General features: G+C 58.9%; 1 protein-coding gene across 10 annotated transcripts; it reads left to right on the forward strand.

The window, feature by feature from the left end:
• Window positions 1-190: 190 nt before the first annotated feature.
• On the forward strand, window positions 191-16133 carry TCEA2 (transcription elongation factor A2). 10 transcript variants are annotated; one of them, XM_079129456.1, is made up of 10 exons: window positions 9004-9283; window positions 11352-11414; window positions 11741-11846; window positions 12654-12744; window positions 13757-13887; window positions 14131-14196; window positions 14552-14706; window positions 14778-14924; window positions 15681-15752; window positions 15957-16133. In XM_079129456.1, the coding sequence occupies exons 1-10, from the start codon at window positions 9212-9214 to the stop codon at window positions 15963-15965; spliced, it is 912 nt and encodes a 303-aa protein (XP_078985582.1). In that variant the 5' UTR covers window positions 9004-9211; the 3' UTR covers window positions 15966-16133. The 10 variants fall into 10 exon arrangements, with proteins under 10 accessions (XP_078985584.1, XP_078985587.1, XP_078985581.1 ...); XM_079129458.1 differs by lacking the exons at window positions 9004-9283; window positions 11741-11846; window positions 14778-14924; window positions 15681-15752; window positions 15957-16133 and adding exons at window positions 191-277; window positions 5457-5580; window positions 12847-12909 and having other exon boundaries at window positions 14131-14580; XM_079129461.1 differs by lacking the exons at window positions 9004-9283; window positions 11741-11846; window positions 14778-14924; window positions 15681-15752; window positions 15957-16133 and adding exons at window positions 2500-2520; window positions 5457-5580; window positions 12847-12909 and having other exon boundaries at window positions 14131-14580.
• The last annotated feature ends 163 nt before the right edge of the window (window positions 16134-16296 follow it).

Consider the following 16296-nt stretch of genomic DNA (forward strand, 5'->3'; position numbering starts at 1 on the left):
AGGCTCTGGAGCCCAGCTTCCGCCCCACCCACGGAGTAAGACCCCGGGGCAGTAACTGGGGGAGTGGGCAGTGCCATGAGGTTACGTTAGACAGAGGCAGATTTATTTTAGCACAAAGTTCTTGGGAGGCCGCCTTCCCTCGTCAGTCATCGTGGGAAAAGCGCCTGTGTTTTGGGGTGTTCCTGTTCCCCCAACCCTCCAGTGTATGTACTTGGAATTCAGCACTGGATACTTTGAACTCCTCCCCTCAAGCCTGTCCCTGGGATTAGAGGAAAAGGTGGGCCTGTTTTTCCCTTATTCACTCCCAAACCAACTATGGGACGAGGCCAACCCCACAGAGACCCCAAAAAGAAGGGAGTCTGGGTGTGCAGAGGGACCCTGGCTGCATTCACACACCCCAATGCCTGACTGGTGGAGCTGAAACTCATGGTCTCTGGCTCCCGAGCCCTGCAGAGGCCAGCAGGACAGCCAGAGAAGGGAGGTTGGACAGGTGGGGCCAGGAGGCACAGAACACTGGGTCTTCCCTGATGGCTCCTCCCTTGGGCCCACAAGCCTATGGGGGCCTGTTCCAGAAGAACCTCCACACTCTGTAATTTTCCCTGTGCCCACTGCTGCACATCAGGAAGGGGTTGGGCTCCACAAGCTGCTGGCTTTCATCCTGGGAGCTTCCCCCTGCCTCCTGAGAATCTCCACATAGTTCTTTTCTTTCTTTCTTTCCTTTTTTTTTTTTTTTTAATGGGGGTGATTTTTTTTTTTTTTTTTTAATACCAGGGATTGAACCCAGGGGCACTTAACCACTGAGCCACATCCCCAACCCTTTAAAACATTTTATGTAGAGACGGGGTCTTGATAAGTTGCTTAGGTCCTCAACAAGTTGCTGAAGCTGGCTTTGAACTTGAGATCCTCCTGCCTCAGTCTCCTTCAGCCTCTGGGATTATAGATGTGGCCACCACAGCCGGCTCCAAGTGTGGTTCTGTTGGGACTCGTGGACCATTGTGGGCAGCCCGCCTGGGGTCAGATCCCCATCCCAACATCCACCCACAGCCTGGGTGTTCTGCACTTCGCTTTATCAGGCCAGGGCACCTTCCCCCTGAGCACCATGATTTGAGGCCACAGGTGTCAGGCACTCAAGGCACGTGTGGTCTCTTGTGGGCCTCTGGACCACATGCGGTGTCTCCTTAGGAATGGGGTGGGTCCTCTGTGGACCCCCAGTGACTGTTCCTTACCTGCCCCCAGGACATGCCTGCCCTAGGAAGAGGCCAGAACCCCACTAGGCTCTTCCAGCTTGAGTGCTGTCCCATATCCAGCATCCCTGCATCCCTGCGTCACATACTGTCACATAGGGTCTTGCAGTAAAAGACTGGGTCTCCCAGGCTGCTTCCAGATCTCCCCAGTCCATCACTGGTCCTAGCGCCTCCGGCACAATAAGCAGTTGGGGCCCCAGGAGTTTCTTCTGGAGTTTCTCAGGAGGCAGGCAATGGTGGTGGACCTGGAGATGGACCAGCTCCCAGGGCTCTGTTGTGGTGTCAGTTCCCTTGGCCATATCTAGTGTGGGTAGGTGGACTGGTCAGACAGTAGGGGGCATAGTGGAGGATAGGCAGCTTTTCCAGGACTCCAGGGTCCAAAGAGTCAGAGCTGCCTACTGGGCAGTGCTTGGCAGAGACTCTCTGTACCCCAGAGCTGATGCCTAGGGTCACCAGGCCTGGATCAGCAGGGACAGTGACTGGTCTGCAGTGATGGTCACTGGGGCTCCTAAAGGGCCTCCAGAGTGCTTTGTAGCAGACGCCTAACACTGGGGTGGATTTAGAGTTCCTTTGGGACTCTGCCAGGTACTCAGCAGCCCCCAAGGACCTGGAGTCATTAGAGTGCTCCCAACACAGTGGCCGGCTGCGTCCGGTATTACCTCACCCCCCACCCCCCGCCCTGCACATGTCCCTCCAGTAGTCACCTCCCCTGGCGCCAGCCAGTGACCCTCTTTGGCTGAGCTGTGAGACTCAGGTGTCTGGCCATCATGTCCTGTGAGCTGGGCTGGGGGAGCCTTGTGGGATGCTACCTTCCCTTTGCAGGGTCAGGCTGCTCTCAACGTGCGGCCCAACAGAGTGAGGATGGCAGTCCTACCCACTGTCCAGATGGGGCAACAATGGGGGAGGGCACTGCTGGCAGCAGGGTGGCCCTGACCCTGGAACCTCAGGCTTGGAGGGACTCCCCAGGGCTGTATGAGGGCTGGTGTAGGTGTGGCCAGCTGTGCTGGGGGAGGGGCGTCTGGTGGAGAGACTGCTGTCTGTGTGTGGTCTGCATGGTGCCTGTCCGCCTGGGTGTGGGGTGAGGTAGCCCCTAGTGCTGGAGGCTACCCAGGGCCTTGGGAGCCAGACAAACTGGACTCTCCCATAAGAAGATGAAGACTTGTGGATTGAGGACCAGGGTTCCTGCTGAGGGAAGTATGACCCTCAATGACCTAGGGAGGGGTCCCTAAAGCTTCTCTGGCCACTGACCTGCAGCCCTAGTTCTGTCCAAATGAGGGTGTGTTTATCTTCAGAATCCACCTCAGCCTGGCCTGGCCGGGTTTGCTGCTGCCCACCCTTGTGGGTTGTAGCCCCAGGCCCCAGAAAGGGGAAGGAGGGGCAACCTTCTTCTGCAAGTGTGGGGGCCAAGGTGGATGTCAAGTGGACACTGTCCTCCCTGCCCTTTACCTACTCCTCTCCCTCAGTCCAAACTGGACTCCTGGCTGCTGGGAAGCCTGTAGAGGATGCTGGGTAGTCCCCTGGGTGGCTCTGGGTGGGGGATCAGCTCAACTCTGGGCTGGGGTGGGGGACCTCCCAGGCGCTGCCTGGGCACAGACCTCCCGGGCTCCCGCCAGCCGGGCCCTGGCTGCTACAGGAGCAGTGAGACTGGGACCAATTAGAGCTCTGCTCCCAAGGATGGGGTGGATCCCTGTTGCACGGGCACGGTGCGGGGTGCTGTGGTTCTCTGACACCTTGGCTTTGGAGCCAGATGCCCAGTCCAGACCCTGCCTACCTCCTACCTTTCTAGGCTCCAGGTCTGGCCTCAAGAGGATGCAGCAGGGGAATGTGAGGCTGGGGTCATCTCTCTGCTGGGGTCAGGGCCTGATGTCTCAGAACCAGTGGGTTGTGTGAGTGCCAGTGGCAGGTCTGGGCCAGGTGGACACTGAGCCTTACCTGAGGACAGTGTGACTTTCTGCTCTGTGCCTTGCTGTCAGTTCTGGAAGGGCAAAGGGGGTTGGCAGGAGCAGCCTGTTTCCCTGGGCACACCTGGGCATGAGGGTGCAAATGCACCAGAGTGGGTACAAGTGCTTTTAGAGGCTGGGTTTGGGGTCAGGGTTCAGGTGCACAATCCGCCATGGTAAGTGGACTCAATTGCACAAGTGGTGGTGTGGGCACTGGGAGGTGCTTGTGGGGTGTTGGCCTGGTGGGGCAGTCAGGGTACAGCTGTGTGGGGCCTGTGATGTGTGAGACCAGAGGGTGCTGTTGTAGCCCAAGGAGTGACACCCAAATTGTTGTGTGGAGTCACATCTCACCTACCCTGGATGCTTCAGGGCAAGCCAGACGGGGTGAGGGCTTCTCTGAATTGAGGGTCACAGGATTGTGGGGATAGGAGAACCAAAGGCATCCTGCAATGGCACATCTCCTATGGATGGTCAGTGAGCAGGTCGCAGGCAGCAGAGTGGTTTCTGGGAGTGCTTCCAGGGTCCCCGTGATGTTTGAAGGCTGCTCCAGAGATTGGGGGCATTGTGCTGTGGTGGGCCTGCAGGTGCTGAGGGAGCCATCTCAGGCCATGCTCACTTCCAGCGCTGGCCATGCAAGCCCTCTGAGGGTGTTCTGCCCTGGGGGCTGCATGGATCTGTTGCCTCGTGCTGTGTGGGCCTCCCCAGCAAGGCAGCTCTGCAGGGGCTCCGTGGGAACCAGCTGGACTGGGCTGCTTGGGTTTCCGTGGCAACTCCAGGGAGGGGCCAGGAAACCCGCTCAGGAAGGAAGGCTGGCCTGCCTCATTGCAGAGCAGGGAGTGGAGGGCCGCCTGGGCTGAGCCGGCGCCAGACGTTCTGCCCAGAGCCTGGGCCCCTGCTGGCGGCTGCTGCCTCACCCCTGGCTCCACCCCAAGCTCCTATGGCTGGCCACGGTGTCTGCAGCTGCCTTTATTGGGCTCTGTGTCCAAGACCTATCTGTGGGCGTTGCTGGTCCTGTACCGGTGTGTACCCTGGTCTATTTTGTGTTTCTGTGGAAGCATGGGTAGGCTGTGTATTGAACCCTTGGGTCCCCTGGGCTCCTGGAGGGTGGTGTCCAACCTGACTGCCTTGTCCTGGGCTGGGCTGGCCCCTCCTTCCCCTGTCAGACTGGGAAATGGGAGAGAGGGAGGCCAGGACCAGAAAGGACAGACACTCCCAGGTGGTCACCTGCCCCACTAGCTGCTGGATACCTGAAGCTGTTTCTCTGCTGCTCGTCAGTGGCTTTGTAAGTGGCTTTGGTGGAAAATCAGCAGGGCTGCCTGTGGGCCCAGGGAATGCCCACCCTCTTTGGTCGTAGACAGGAATGGCTGTGTCCACTCCTTTGCTACTGAGCACCAGCTGGTACCAGGTCATACTCTAGGAGGTAGGAATTTGTCAGACAACAACAGACCCAAGTCCCTGCTGTGGGAAGTTTCTGTTCTAGTGTGGAGACTAGAAAAATCAACGAAATGCTAAACATCACAATTTGGGGTGTCAGGCCTGGGGAGGGCTGTGTTGTGGTGTCCATGTCTGTCTCTTCATGAGGTGACTTTTGAGCCAGCACCTGAAAACCTGAAGGAAATATGTGAAGGAGACACGGAGGCCCTGGGGAAGGGAACTGCTGTGTGGAAGGGCAGGGAGCACAGAGGACCAGGGCCCCGTGGGGTCTGGGAGGGTCTTGCCAATTCCTCTGAATGAGCCTTGGGGACTTGAGGTTTTCAGCAGAGGGTGTGATCCAACAGCTTCCCATGGCTTCAGCACAGCTGAAAAGCCAGGGGCTCTGCTCCTGTAGGGGGCCTGGCCATGGTCACCCTTGCCCAGGGCTATGCTCTGGCTGGCCCAGGAGTCTCCCTGGTCTCTGCAGGAGGGCAGGGCAGGGCAGGCTGCTTCAGGACTCCTTGGTTTTGCTGCAGGGACTTAGACCTCCATGCTTCACCCATTGCCCCTGACCCTGTGGCAGTCTAGGGCCCCTGGGGAGGAGGAGGGTGGAGTGGCCGCCAGGCTGGCGGGCTGGCAGGGCAGGAGAGCGGCATTTCTGGGAATTGTGTGGGGGAAGTGCATTGTTAGAGTGAGCCTGCTGCAGGCTGCCAGGGCTGACACTGGCCTCTAGGGGATGCCTCTTGCCTCCCACAGCGCTGTCTCTGGGGGCGGGAGCTGGGCCCTTGCCAGGTTATGGGCTGGTTGGGGACTTTCCAAGAGATACTGCCCTGAGCTGGTGATTCTTCCCATTCTGCAGACTGGGAGACTGAGGCCTAGAGAGCTGGGGTCTGCACCAGCAAAGCCAGCAACAGCAGGCCCTCACAGGGGTGGGACACGGGCTGTGTTTCAGTCTGTGGTCATTATCCTGTCTGATCTCAGAGGTAAGCATCAAAGGGAGGCTTAGGTAGGGTTGGGTGGGGAAACAGCTCCACAGAGCCCTGTGGTGGAGACCCTGAAGCCACCAGGGTGGGCTGGAGGATCTGATGGGTTGGACTGCAGCCCCTGCCCCTGTTACCCTGAGGCTGAAGCATCTCCCATTCCCTGGTGACGGAAAATAAAGGGGGCTCCGTGTGAGTTTGGCACATGAAGCCTTCCCACCACCGCCCTACCTCAGCCAGAGGGGAAGCACTGTGCTGGTCACTGGGGTCATGGCCAGCTTTGGGCAGGCAGCGGAGGAGGGGGGATACAAATAGAAAAATAAATGGCCTGAGCTTCCGCTGCTTCCTGGACCGAGGTGGGGGAGGGGCAGGCTGAGGGCCAAAGGTGCAGCAGACGGGGGGGGGGGGGGGCAGACCCTGGGGATATCCTTAGGCCTCCTTAGGGCTATGCCACCCCTTTAGACCTCCCAGCTGGCATCCCCCCCAGAGGCCCCAGGACAGTGCTGGTTGCCCACCACGGGTCCTGAGGGTGGATGGAGGTGTATCTCTCTTGAAAAGGCACCGAATATGAAAGATGCCCTGCAGGAGGGTAACATTCCTAAGGAAGCTGGGGCTCAGCCTCAGGGAGGTGGGGGCAGGTGTGGACCTCTGCAGGGGCTCCTGGTGGGGTGAACCGGAGTGGACATTGTGGGGGCTGGGGTTGGGTGCCCCTCGTGGTGGTTGGGCTGGGAGGGTAAGCAGGGGTCCCACCAGGAACATTCCACCTGTGTGACACGTTGTCCTTGTCCTGGTTCCCAGGCTCTGGAGACCGGGGTAGTATGGATGGGTATAGGGCCCTGTTGGAGTGAATGGCCCGGAGAACCCTCTGTCCTGTTGTCATACCTGGGTATGACTTCCTGAGGGCCTAGAGGTTCTAGGGGCCCAGGCAGTTTTGGGGGATGCTCCATGGAGGAAGAAGTTCCCCAAGTCGATGAGGCCCGGGGGCCTCTAGCAAGAGCCTAGAGGTCAGGACCTCAGAAGGGGCCTGGGAACATGGATTCTAACGCTGGGATTGGGAGTGTAGCAAGGGCCTTTCAGGATACACTACATTTTCACCCTGGTTGCTTAATGGTCCTAGCTGGGCAGCGTGGCCCCTGCTGGAAGCCTGCTGGACCTTCCTAGGGGTGGATTAAATGCCCAGGCAGGTCTGTGGCTCTGTGGCTCACTCCTGCCACCTACAGGTTGATGCTCCTCATGTCAGACCAGTTGCAGCCTCAGTGTGACCCACCCTGGTGGAAGCACCCCAGTCTCTAACACCCCCATCTGCCTGGTCCATTCCTTCTTCTCCTCCCCTGCCCCTGCTGGGCCAGGGCATCATGCTTCCCAGCCTGTACCCTGATGCTGTCCACAGGCTGGACCCACTCAGGAGACACCTCCTGCTCAGAGACCCAGCCTCCTAGCCTTTGTCCTCAAGGGGCCACAGCAGCCTGGGCTCCCTTGGTGGAGCCCAGTGGAGACACCCTAGACATGGCAGCCTTCTTTGAGCCATCTCGTGTGGCCCTCCTGCAGCCTGAGGAGGGAGGCTATCTGGCATCTCCTGGGGAAGGGCAGTGGGCCCAAGACAGGCAGCGAGTACAGCACTCTGCTCAGTAGGCAGTCCTGGTGCTCAGCTGGAAGTTCCTCAGCTCCCTGTCCTTGCGATGATGCTGTGCAACACAGCGGTGTCTGAGTTAAACACACAGGACCGTAAAGGAAACCGGTCATACCAGCATACAGCTATGCAGTATTTCCCCACAGTTGTGACCCTTAAAACCCAAGCACTGCTCTCCTGACTCACTGAAGGGTGAGGTTCACTGTTGGGTGGAGTGACCATTGGGGATTCCCAGCAACAGTGGGTAGGGCATGTGAGGTGGGGTAATGACCAGTCCTGGTGGTCAGATGATTCCCCAGCTTGGGGATGGGCTTTCTTCAGGTGGCCTTCACTTCTGCCCTGAGAAACTTGTGTCCCTAAGGGCTGGCTGGGTCGTGTGCATGGACCTGACATCATGGATGATGGGGAGCCAGCTGTGGAGCCCTTGTAGCCTGGAGCTCTGAAGTTATTCTTTTGGGGTTCTTGCACAAGGGTAGCCCTGGAACTGGTTTTATGGATTCTGAACAGCTCTTCTTATGGTTGGTATCAGCTATTCAGAAGGTGGTTGAAGAGTGTGTGGTTCCAGCCTCCCTTGGAGCCCCTGGGGTGGCTGGACACTCAGCCTTCACTCCTGTACAGAGGATACTGGCCACGAAGACTGGCTTGGTTGGGCTGGGTCAAGAAATGGCCCCAGCTCACAACAAGAGGCAGAATCTCAGTCGGTGTGGAAGCTGGAGTGGCTGTGTTCACCCATCATGGGGTGCATTGGAAAAGCATTGTTACCTAAAAGGAATCCCATGTTTTTTCCTTATGATAAAGATGAATCTCATAACTGACCATGACCACGTTTCAATTTGCACAGTAACTCCTGGAAGCTCAATCATATCTAATTAATGGTGCTGAGAACCCCAAGGCTGGTAAGTCCAGGTTATTTGGGCATCCCACCTGCCACTTGGCCTGAATTTCAACAACAGTAGGCCCCACAAGAATATAGTAGTCATCAGTCCCTTGGCCTGCGCCTGCCCCCAGAATTGCACCCCCTCCAGCACTCCACCCAGCATCTGCATCCTGAGGAGCTGACAGGCAGTGGTGGGGTGCGGGCCCTATGCCTCTTCTCTTTGCGACCTGGCATCCTTCTGGCTGTGGGTAATCTGTCCCTTCCTGGAAACCTCCAAGGCAATGCCATGAAAACTAATCACTCTGTTCTGTTCCCTGTAGGATGAGTCACTTCACATCATCCTGACAGCGTTGCTGCGAGGGGACCCCAATTCACAGATGGGGAGACTGAGGGAAAAGCAGTCAATGTGCCGAGCTTGGGATTTGTGTCCCGGCAGGCTGACTTCGGAGGCTGGGTCTTGTTCACACAGCCTCTCCAGGATTCCAGGGCGCCCTCCTTACGGGGGCCAACATCCCTTCCAGGCCCCACAACCAGCTAGGGCCCTCACGCTGCCCAGCGCGCAGACTTCTTGCTGAAGGCACTTCTACCCGAGGCATGACAATTCAGCTACGCCCTAGAACGACGTGTGCAGGGGTCAGCGGTGCCAAAGGACAGGGAAGAGGGTGTTGGAGCCTCAGGCACTGGCTCCAGGAAACACTCAAACATCTGGAAAGTTGGAGTGACAGGGAAGAAACGCATGGCATCTTCGAGGGCCGCCAGCCAGCAGAGCGCTCCACCCGCCGCCCCGCCCCAGCCCCGCCCCCGCCCCGCCCACAGGCGCCCCGCCTCCTCATCCTAGCCTCGCCCCTACTCCGCGCCGCTTGGAGTGTCCCGCCCTCTCCTCCTCCTCTGCGCAGGGTATTGTGGGCCGGGTCGTCTGATGGCGGCCGTGTCAGAACTACTCTTCCCAGGAAGCTGCGCGCGCCGCTGGCGCTTCTGGGAGTTGTGGTCCGCGGGGCGGGGACTCTGCGTCCCAGGATGCAGTGCGCGGCCGCCGATCGGGGGTTTGGGTCGAGGGTCGCGGCGGCGGCGGCCCGCGTCCAGCCGGGCTGGGTTGTTGAGCTGAGCGGGGCGCTGCCCCCTAGGCGATGATGGGCAAGGAGGAGGAGATTGCGCGGATCGCCCGGAGGCTGGACAAGATGGTGACCAGGAAGAGCGCGGTGAGGGGCGCGGGCCACCAGGACCCCGGGACCCCAGTGCCGCCGAGACCCCGTCGAGCCCACCGCGGGCAGGACGAGATCCCGCCCTGGCCGAGACCCCCGCCCCGGGCCCGCCCTCCACCTCGTCCCGGGACCACCGCTCTGGACTAGACGCCACCCCTCCCTGGCGGCCCTCCCGCCCGGAGGCGGCGGGAGGCGCTCCTGGCCTGGCCCGGCTTCTTCCTGCCTGTCCCCACCCATAAGAACAAGGTTCCTCTAATAAATTCTCTCCCTCCCTTAGCCGGGCCTCAGCCAGCAACCGGTCGGTGTGGGCAGGTGGTGGAGAGCCGGAGGAGGGCCGGCTCTGCCCCTGCAGCCAGACCTCTGCCTGCGGGTGCTGAGCCTCGGAGGAGGCCGTGCGAGGCCTCCGAGGTCCAGCCCAGCTTCAGACCTTGGCAACCCGCGCAGCATCCTTAGAGCATCCTGCATCCTGCGTGGCGCGGGTGGGGAGGGGTCCGGAAGGTAGCACGCCGCGCACTGAATGGGACCGCGCCCCATGGGACAGCTCCTGGGGCGCGGGGTGATGAAGGCGGCTGAGTCACAGGCTTTTCAGGCCTGCTCAGCCTCCCCAGGGCTGTGCCTGCAGTGTGGATCAGGGAGGCTATTTGGGACAAGCAGGATTGGGCCTGGGCTCCTCTTGGCCATGGCCCGGGCTAGGGTCTACACTGGGAAGGGGGCAGACACCTGCACATTCATTTAAGCTGGAAACAATCCCTCCAGGACTTACCTCTGGGTTATGGTGGGCAGCAGAGAGGGAGTGGCAATGACTTGCTGACTGGAGAAAGGTGTTTTGTTCCTTGAAGGAACCCCAGGTGGGAGGGGGCAGAGATGGGTTGGGAACACATGAACTGGCAGGAGGGAGGATGGGGCATGGATGACTGGTGGAAGCACAGCATGAGAGGGTGCAGAGGAGGGGGCTCCAGGGTTCTTGCAGCACTTGAGAGGACCCTTGGGGAGTTGGTGACTTTGGGATGGTTTTTCTGACTCTCTGGTCCTTGAACCCACTGGAGCTGTGTCACCTGGTGCACAGGGCTGAAGGGGCAGGACCTACTTTGGTGGGGCAAATAGGGGGTGCTTTAGCAGAGAAACCACACGTACTGGGGCAGGCCAGCTTCTCTACGTGAGTGGCTGTGTGGGTTGTCTTGGCCTCCTTGTGGTGTGGACATACAGCAGGACAAAGTGATGTAGTTTGTGGAGGGCAGCAAGGCAGGGGCAGGGTGGGGTGTTGCATGAGGCGAGTCCTAAGTAGGAGAAGGTTTTTGAACAAAGCTGGGGGATGAACCCCTGTCAATGTGTGGGGGAGGGTATTGGGCAGAGCATCTTCAGGAGCAAGAGTCCTGGGGTGGTACCCTAGGGTAATACAGAGGAGTCTGTCTGCTGTGGAGGTTCCACGAGGACTTTAAAGAAATGAAGATCTTGGGCAGGGGGGTGGAGCAGGAGAGGGAGACCAGGGGATCTGTTGCAAGGTCCGCAGGAGGGGTGGGGGCTGCCCTGGGGGAGATGCATGAGGAGTGGGGCTCTGAGCCATATGGGTGTTGGCTGTGGTGTGACCAGAGTGGGGGTTCCCTGAGGGTTTGGCCTGCTGAGTGCTGTGGGGAGAGGCTGTCCTATCCACTAGGGCCTTAATGGGACAAGGAGCCACTGAACCTGGGGTAAACCTCCATCTGGGTGTGGTCCTTGCTACTGGGAAGAAGCTGTGGCATTTCTACTCTTGTTTGGTCAGTGACCTGATGTGGTTAGAGTGAGGTCAGGGAGGTCACTGCCAGGGATGTGGGTTGGGAAGCTATGTATCCTGTGAGGAGTGAGACTACAGAGCCCCTTCCCTCTCCTACTCTGGGGTGGGGGCAATAAAGACCCCCTGGTATGGATCAGAAACTCACGTGTAGAACTCTGAGCATCTCCTGGTAGAAGAATTATGGCTTCCTTCTGATCTCCAGATTGTTACTGCTTTGTGTCTCCCCTCATGGGCACAAGGTAAGATTGTCTGCTGAGGTCTAAAGTCCTTTATGAAGGTCCCTTCTCCTTCCAGGAGGGAGCCATGGACCTGCTGCGGGAGCTGAAGGCCATGCCTATCACGCTACACCTGCTCCAGGTAGGCTCTGTCTGCTCTGCTGCAGCCTGGGACAGTTCTAGGAACAGCAGTGCCGCCGGAACATGGCAGGACTTCCTCTGTCTACCCCCTAGGGTTTGGTTGACATAAACACCAGTTCTGAGGAGAGGGTTCCTGCCTTTCTCTGATGAGAATAACCCATTCTGTCCTGGGTTCCAAATGGGACAGAAGCCACTAGGAGAAGTGTCTACTTCCTCCTGACTGGTCCCCAGCCCCTGCCCTATGGGAACCACCAAGGGTCTGCTAAGAGGGTTTGACTCCTGGGGTGGGTCCCCACCACCTCCCAACCTAGGCCACTTGCTTTGCAGTCCACCCGTGTTGGGATGTCTGTCAACGCCCTGCGGAAGCAGAGCTCGGACGAGGAGGTCATTGCACTGGCCAAGTCCCTCATCAAGTCCTGGAAGAAGCTCCTGGGTGCGGGTCAGGCCATGAGGGCCAAGTGCTGTTTCAGGGGACACCCAAGAAGTGCTGGCCTCTTGCTGGCTGTGCTACCCTGAGCTGGCCTCCTGGGAGTGGGCCACAAGAAATCTGGGTCCAAGCTCAGGGCTGGAAGTGGACCCATGGGTACCCATCAGTGATGGAAGGGGTAGTCGAAGGGCATGACTGTTGGAGCAAGGGTGTGTGTTGGGAAGTGGTTTCCACATAGAACAGGTAGAGAGCAGAGTCAAGGGCAGACCCTTGACTGACCCCATTGAGGGCATCCAGGAGCCCTAGAAGGAGGGGGCTGAGCTGTTGGAGGTCACACAGAGGAGAAGGGCAAGGTCAGGATGCTCCATGTTCCCAGTGAGGGAAGAGGAGGAGATGGAGCTGCCATCTAGAAAAGGTTGGGCTGCGTAGATCCTGGTTGAGTAGGGAGGTAGCCTGGCTTCGACCCTGGGAATGACCAAGCCTCTCCTGAGCTCTGTCCACACCCTTGAGAGACAGCTATCACCTCTTGAGACTTTTTAGTTGTGTGGCCTTCGGGAGTGCCATATGCATGTCCTAGTCCCCAAGGCAGGACCAGGATAGGCAGGAGGAGGGTCTGAAGGGGCCTTACAGTGGGCTGCTTGAATGTGGGAATGTGAGGGGAGGTGGATGGGCTTTCGGTGGGGAGAGAGGCCCACTGGCAGGAAGGCCTGGTGACGTGGCACCTTGCCGGATAAGGGCTAGTGGTGGTGGTGCCAAACCTTGATGATGACCTTCCTCTGACCAGACTGTCCCCCTCTTTTTTGGCAATGGCAGATGCTTCCGATGCTCAAACCAGGAATCAGGGGAAGGGCACACCTTTGCCCACATCAGCCTCAAAGGATGGCTCAGAGGCCACGGATTCCAGGTAGCCTACCTGAGTGCAGGTGCACACCCTTCTGCCTCAACAGAAAAAGAATGCTGATGCTCATGCGCCTAGTCCCTGCACTGAAGGAGGGGCTTTCTCTAGGGATGTTGGTCAGCCTTTGCTGGATACTCTCACAGCTGAGACTCCCTGCCCTAGCCATCTGAGGTGGGTGGCCATGTCCGCCAGCCGTCAGTGAGACCTGACAGCTTCCTCAGCAGAGAGCTGCTGCACATCCTGATCCTCCGTAGGAACCTTCTGCCTGCTTCCCCAAAACCCTGTCCTGGTCTAGTTCTCACTGGCCTGCTGTGAATGTCCCCCTCAGCCTGATCACTTGAGGCTGGAACCCCTTCTATGAGATCCTGCCCAGAACCAGAGGCAGGGTGTCTGGTTCCCCTCTCCTGCCCTGAATATATAGGTGGCCACCATGTCCCCAGAAGGGCAGTCAGGCCCCTGTTGCTGTGGAGACTGGGAGTGCTTCTGATGATAGGCTATGGTTGAGGGCCATTTTGCCCTTGACCAGACTGGGCAGTAAGTGGACAGAGCCTGGACCCTGGCCAGGACAGGCTGAGCCTTGGGCAACCCCCTTCCTCATCTTTCCTCTAGGCAACTGTAGGTTGCTCCCTGTCCTTCGCCTGCCATGAACAGAGGTGTTTATAGTGTGGCCCATGGCTGGGTCCTCTGCAAGGGGAACACTCCAGAGGTGGCAGGAAATCGCCAGCTCATTCTGAGCAGCTGGGGATGCTGCACAGCTGATTCTGGGAGAAGAATCCAGCATTCTGTTCCCATTTGGGGAGTGAGCCCTGATCACTAGGGACTTCACAGTCTTATTTCCTTTAGGCAGCTGGGCAGGCTGCATGGGCAATGACTGAAGATAGGTGAAGTCACTGACCATTGCCAGGGCCTGGCAGGGTAGAGCAGATTGGCTTTGAAGGTAGGGATAGTGCTGTGATATTTACTTTTCTGGGAACCAGCATCCTGCTAGGATACTTACAGTCTAACCCTGTCTCTCCAGCCGCAAGAAGCCGGAGCTTCCCAGGATGTTGTCCACCCCAAGGATTACCACGTTCCCCCCAGTGCCTGTTACCTGTGATGCTGTGCGCAACAAGTGCCGTGAGATGCTTACCACTGCCTTGCGAACAGACCGTGAGTACTCGGCAGGCCCTGGCTCCTGACCCGCACCTAGACTCAGGGTGCCTGCCCCTGTCTGCCATAGAGGCCTGCTTCAGGAAGGAGGCCGGAGGTGTTTGGGGTTCCCGGAGAACCTGAATCCTGGGCAGTGACCCCAGGGGTGTGAGGGTTTCCTCTCACTGCCAGGGTGCTGTGCAGGCAGAGGGGTAGCAGGCAGAGAAGTGAGTGTGGGTGGTGAGTGAGGGCTCCCTCTTGCAGATGACCATGTGGCTGTTGGTGCGGACTGTGAGCGACTGTCAGCCCAGATTGAGGAATATATCCTTTGTGCAGGGCTTATGGGGCCCAGGGCTTCTGGTGGTCTATGGACCACTGGCCCCAGCTCCCCTTGGCTCCCCTGGGGGATGCCATTGCTGGGCTGCCCAGTGCCTCTGTGGACCACGGGGTGGCTTGCCCCAGGAGGGCCCTCCCTGGAGGAGCCAAGAAGCTGGCATGGCCTGCTGGTGGGGCTTCGGTCTCAGCTAGGAACGGGTCTGGGGGTGGTACAGCACTGTGGCCCCTGAGCTCCCCACCAGGCCTGAGTGTACAGAGTGCCCCTGGGTAGCTGGGAAGAACATCCCCACCTGGCCCCCAGCAGGGTGGGTGGAGCACGATGGCCTAATGGGTCCTTAAATGCCCGCACGCATCTTCCGGGATGTGGGAAACACAGACATGAAGTACAAGAACCGTGTGCGCAGTCGGATTGCCAACCTGAAGGATGCCAAGAACCCCGACCTGCGGCGTAACGTGCTGTGTGGTGCCATAACCCCGCAGCAGATTGCAGTGATGACCTCGGAGGTGAGCCCCACTGCAGGGGCTGGGGGCTGCTTCTGGGGACTGCAGGCTGAGTGCTTGGCCCCTCACCCCAGGAGATGGCCAGTGATGAGCTGAAGGAGATCCGCAAGGCCATGACCAAGGAGGCCATCCGCGAGCACCAGATGGCACGCACGGGGGGCACTCAGACCGACCTGTTCACCTGTGGCAAGTGCAGGAAGAAGAACTGCACCTACACACAGGCGAGTGGCTGGTGCCTCCTGGGTCATGCCTTCGGGCATTCACCTCTCCTGGAACCCACACCTGTCACCACCTTGGCTGGGCGGGGGTCCACCCTTATGCCTGGACACAGGCCAGGACAGAGGCCCAACTGTGGACTTCTGCATTTTCGGGGCCCTCATTTCCCCAGGACTCCCAGCCCAGTAAGAAGTGTCTCGGGGGGGGGGGTCCCACTTGCTCTGGGGTACAGAAGCTGGAGGGCTGCCCTGCCCAGCACAGGAGATATGAGGGTGTCAACACAGGCAGGATCCTGACCCTGCTGTGGAGGTGGATGCTGAGGTGTCCAGGGAGACAAGCGATGGTGGAGGCTTGGGAAGAGGGAGGTGTTGTCTGTCTGGTGAGGAGGCTGAGGTCACTGGAAACTGCTGTTTCCCTGTGGGCTGAGTCTGTGCAGGGCTGTCTTAGCCTCCCACTGTCCTGAGGGATGAGGCTCACCCTTGGGTCCCCTGGAAGGCGGCTGTGGTCACTAGAATCCCTGATGGTCGCCACAGCATGGGGCCCCTCCCGTCCTTAGCTTTGCTAGGCCCTTCAGGCCAAGAGGACTTCCCCTTTGGTGGCTCATGTGCTGTACAGGCCCAACTCTGGAAGGTTGGGATTACTGGGCAGTCTCAGATCAGATTACTCAGGAGGCCCAGGGGCTGAGGCCAGCAATGCCTAGATCAAGGAACACCCTTCACAGAGCTTGGTGGTAACCCTGGGCTCCACCACCTGCTCTACAGGTACAGACCCGCAGCTCTGATGAGCCCATGACCACCTTTGTTGTTTGCAATGAGTGTGGAAACCGCTGGAAGGTAGGTGGGTGGGCTCAGTACAACCCCCAAACCTGTTCTCTGAAGTTGGTACCTTGGCTCATGTAGGGTCTATAAGAATCAAGGATGGCCATGCCCAGCCTGTCTCCTGGTCATCTCAGGGATCGGGGGTGGGGTGGGGGTGGAGACTGCAGCCCTGGGAATCCTGTGGAACCATGGCTTGGTTGCCTCACTGCTTCCCTGCAGTTCTGCTGAGCACTCTGCAATTGTGCTGTGGCCCCAGGCCCTGGCCAGTACTGCCCCTCCTGCATTCTTGGTGGACACAGCTTCTCTGGAGACCCCCAGCAGGCAGCATGCCCTGGTGTCTGCTGTGCATCTTTCTCTCCTTTGCCCCATTATTAAAGGTTTTATTTGCCATCTTGCCATCCTTGGGCCTTGCTCCTGGTGGACTGTATATGGGCTTCAACTGAGCCCCCATCCCTGTATCTGGTTCTTCTCTGCTGCTGTGGACACCCTCCTTAGGGACAGACAACTCTTGGGCTTAGCCCTAGTGGGGCAGCTCCAGAGGCAAGAGCTTAGGCAACCT

This window comes from Sciurus vulgaris, assembly GCF_902686455.1.
Source record: "Sciurus vulgaris genome assembly, chromosome: 2".
Lineage (NCBI taxonomy): Eukaryota > Metazoa > Chordata > Mammalia > Rodentia > Sciuridae > Sciurus > Sciurus vulgaris.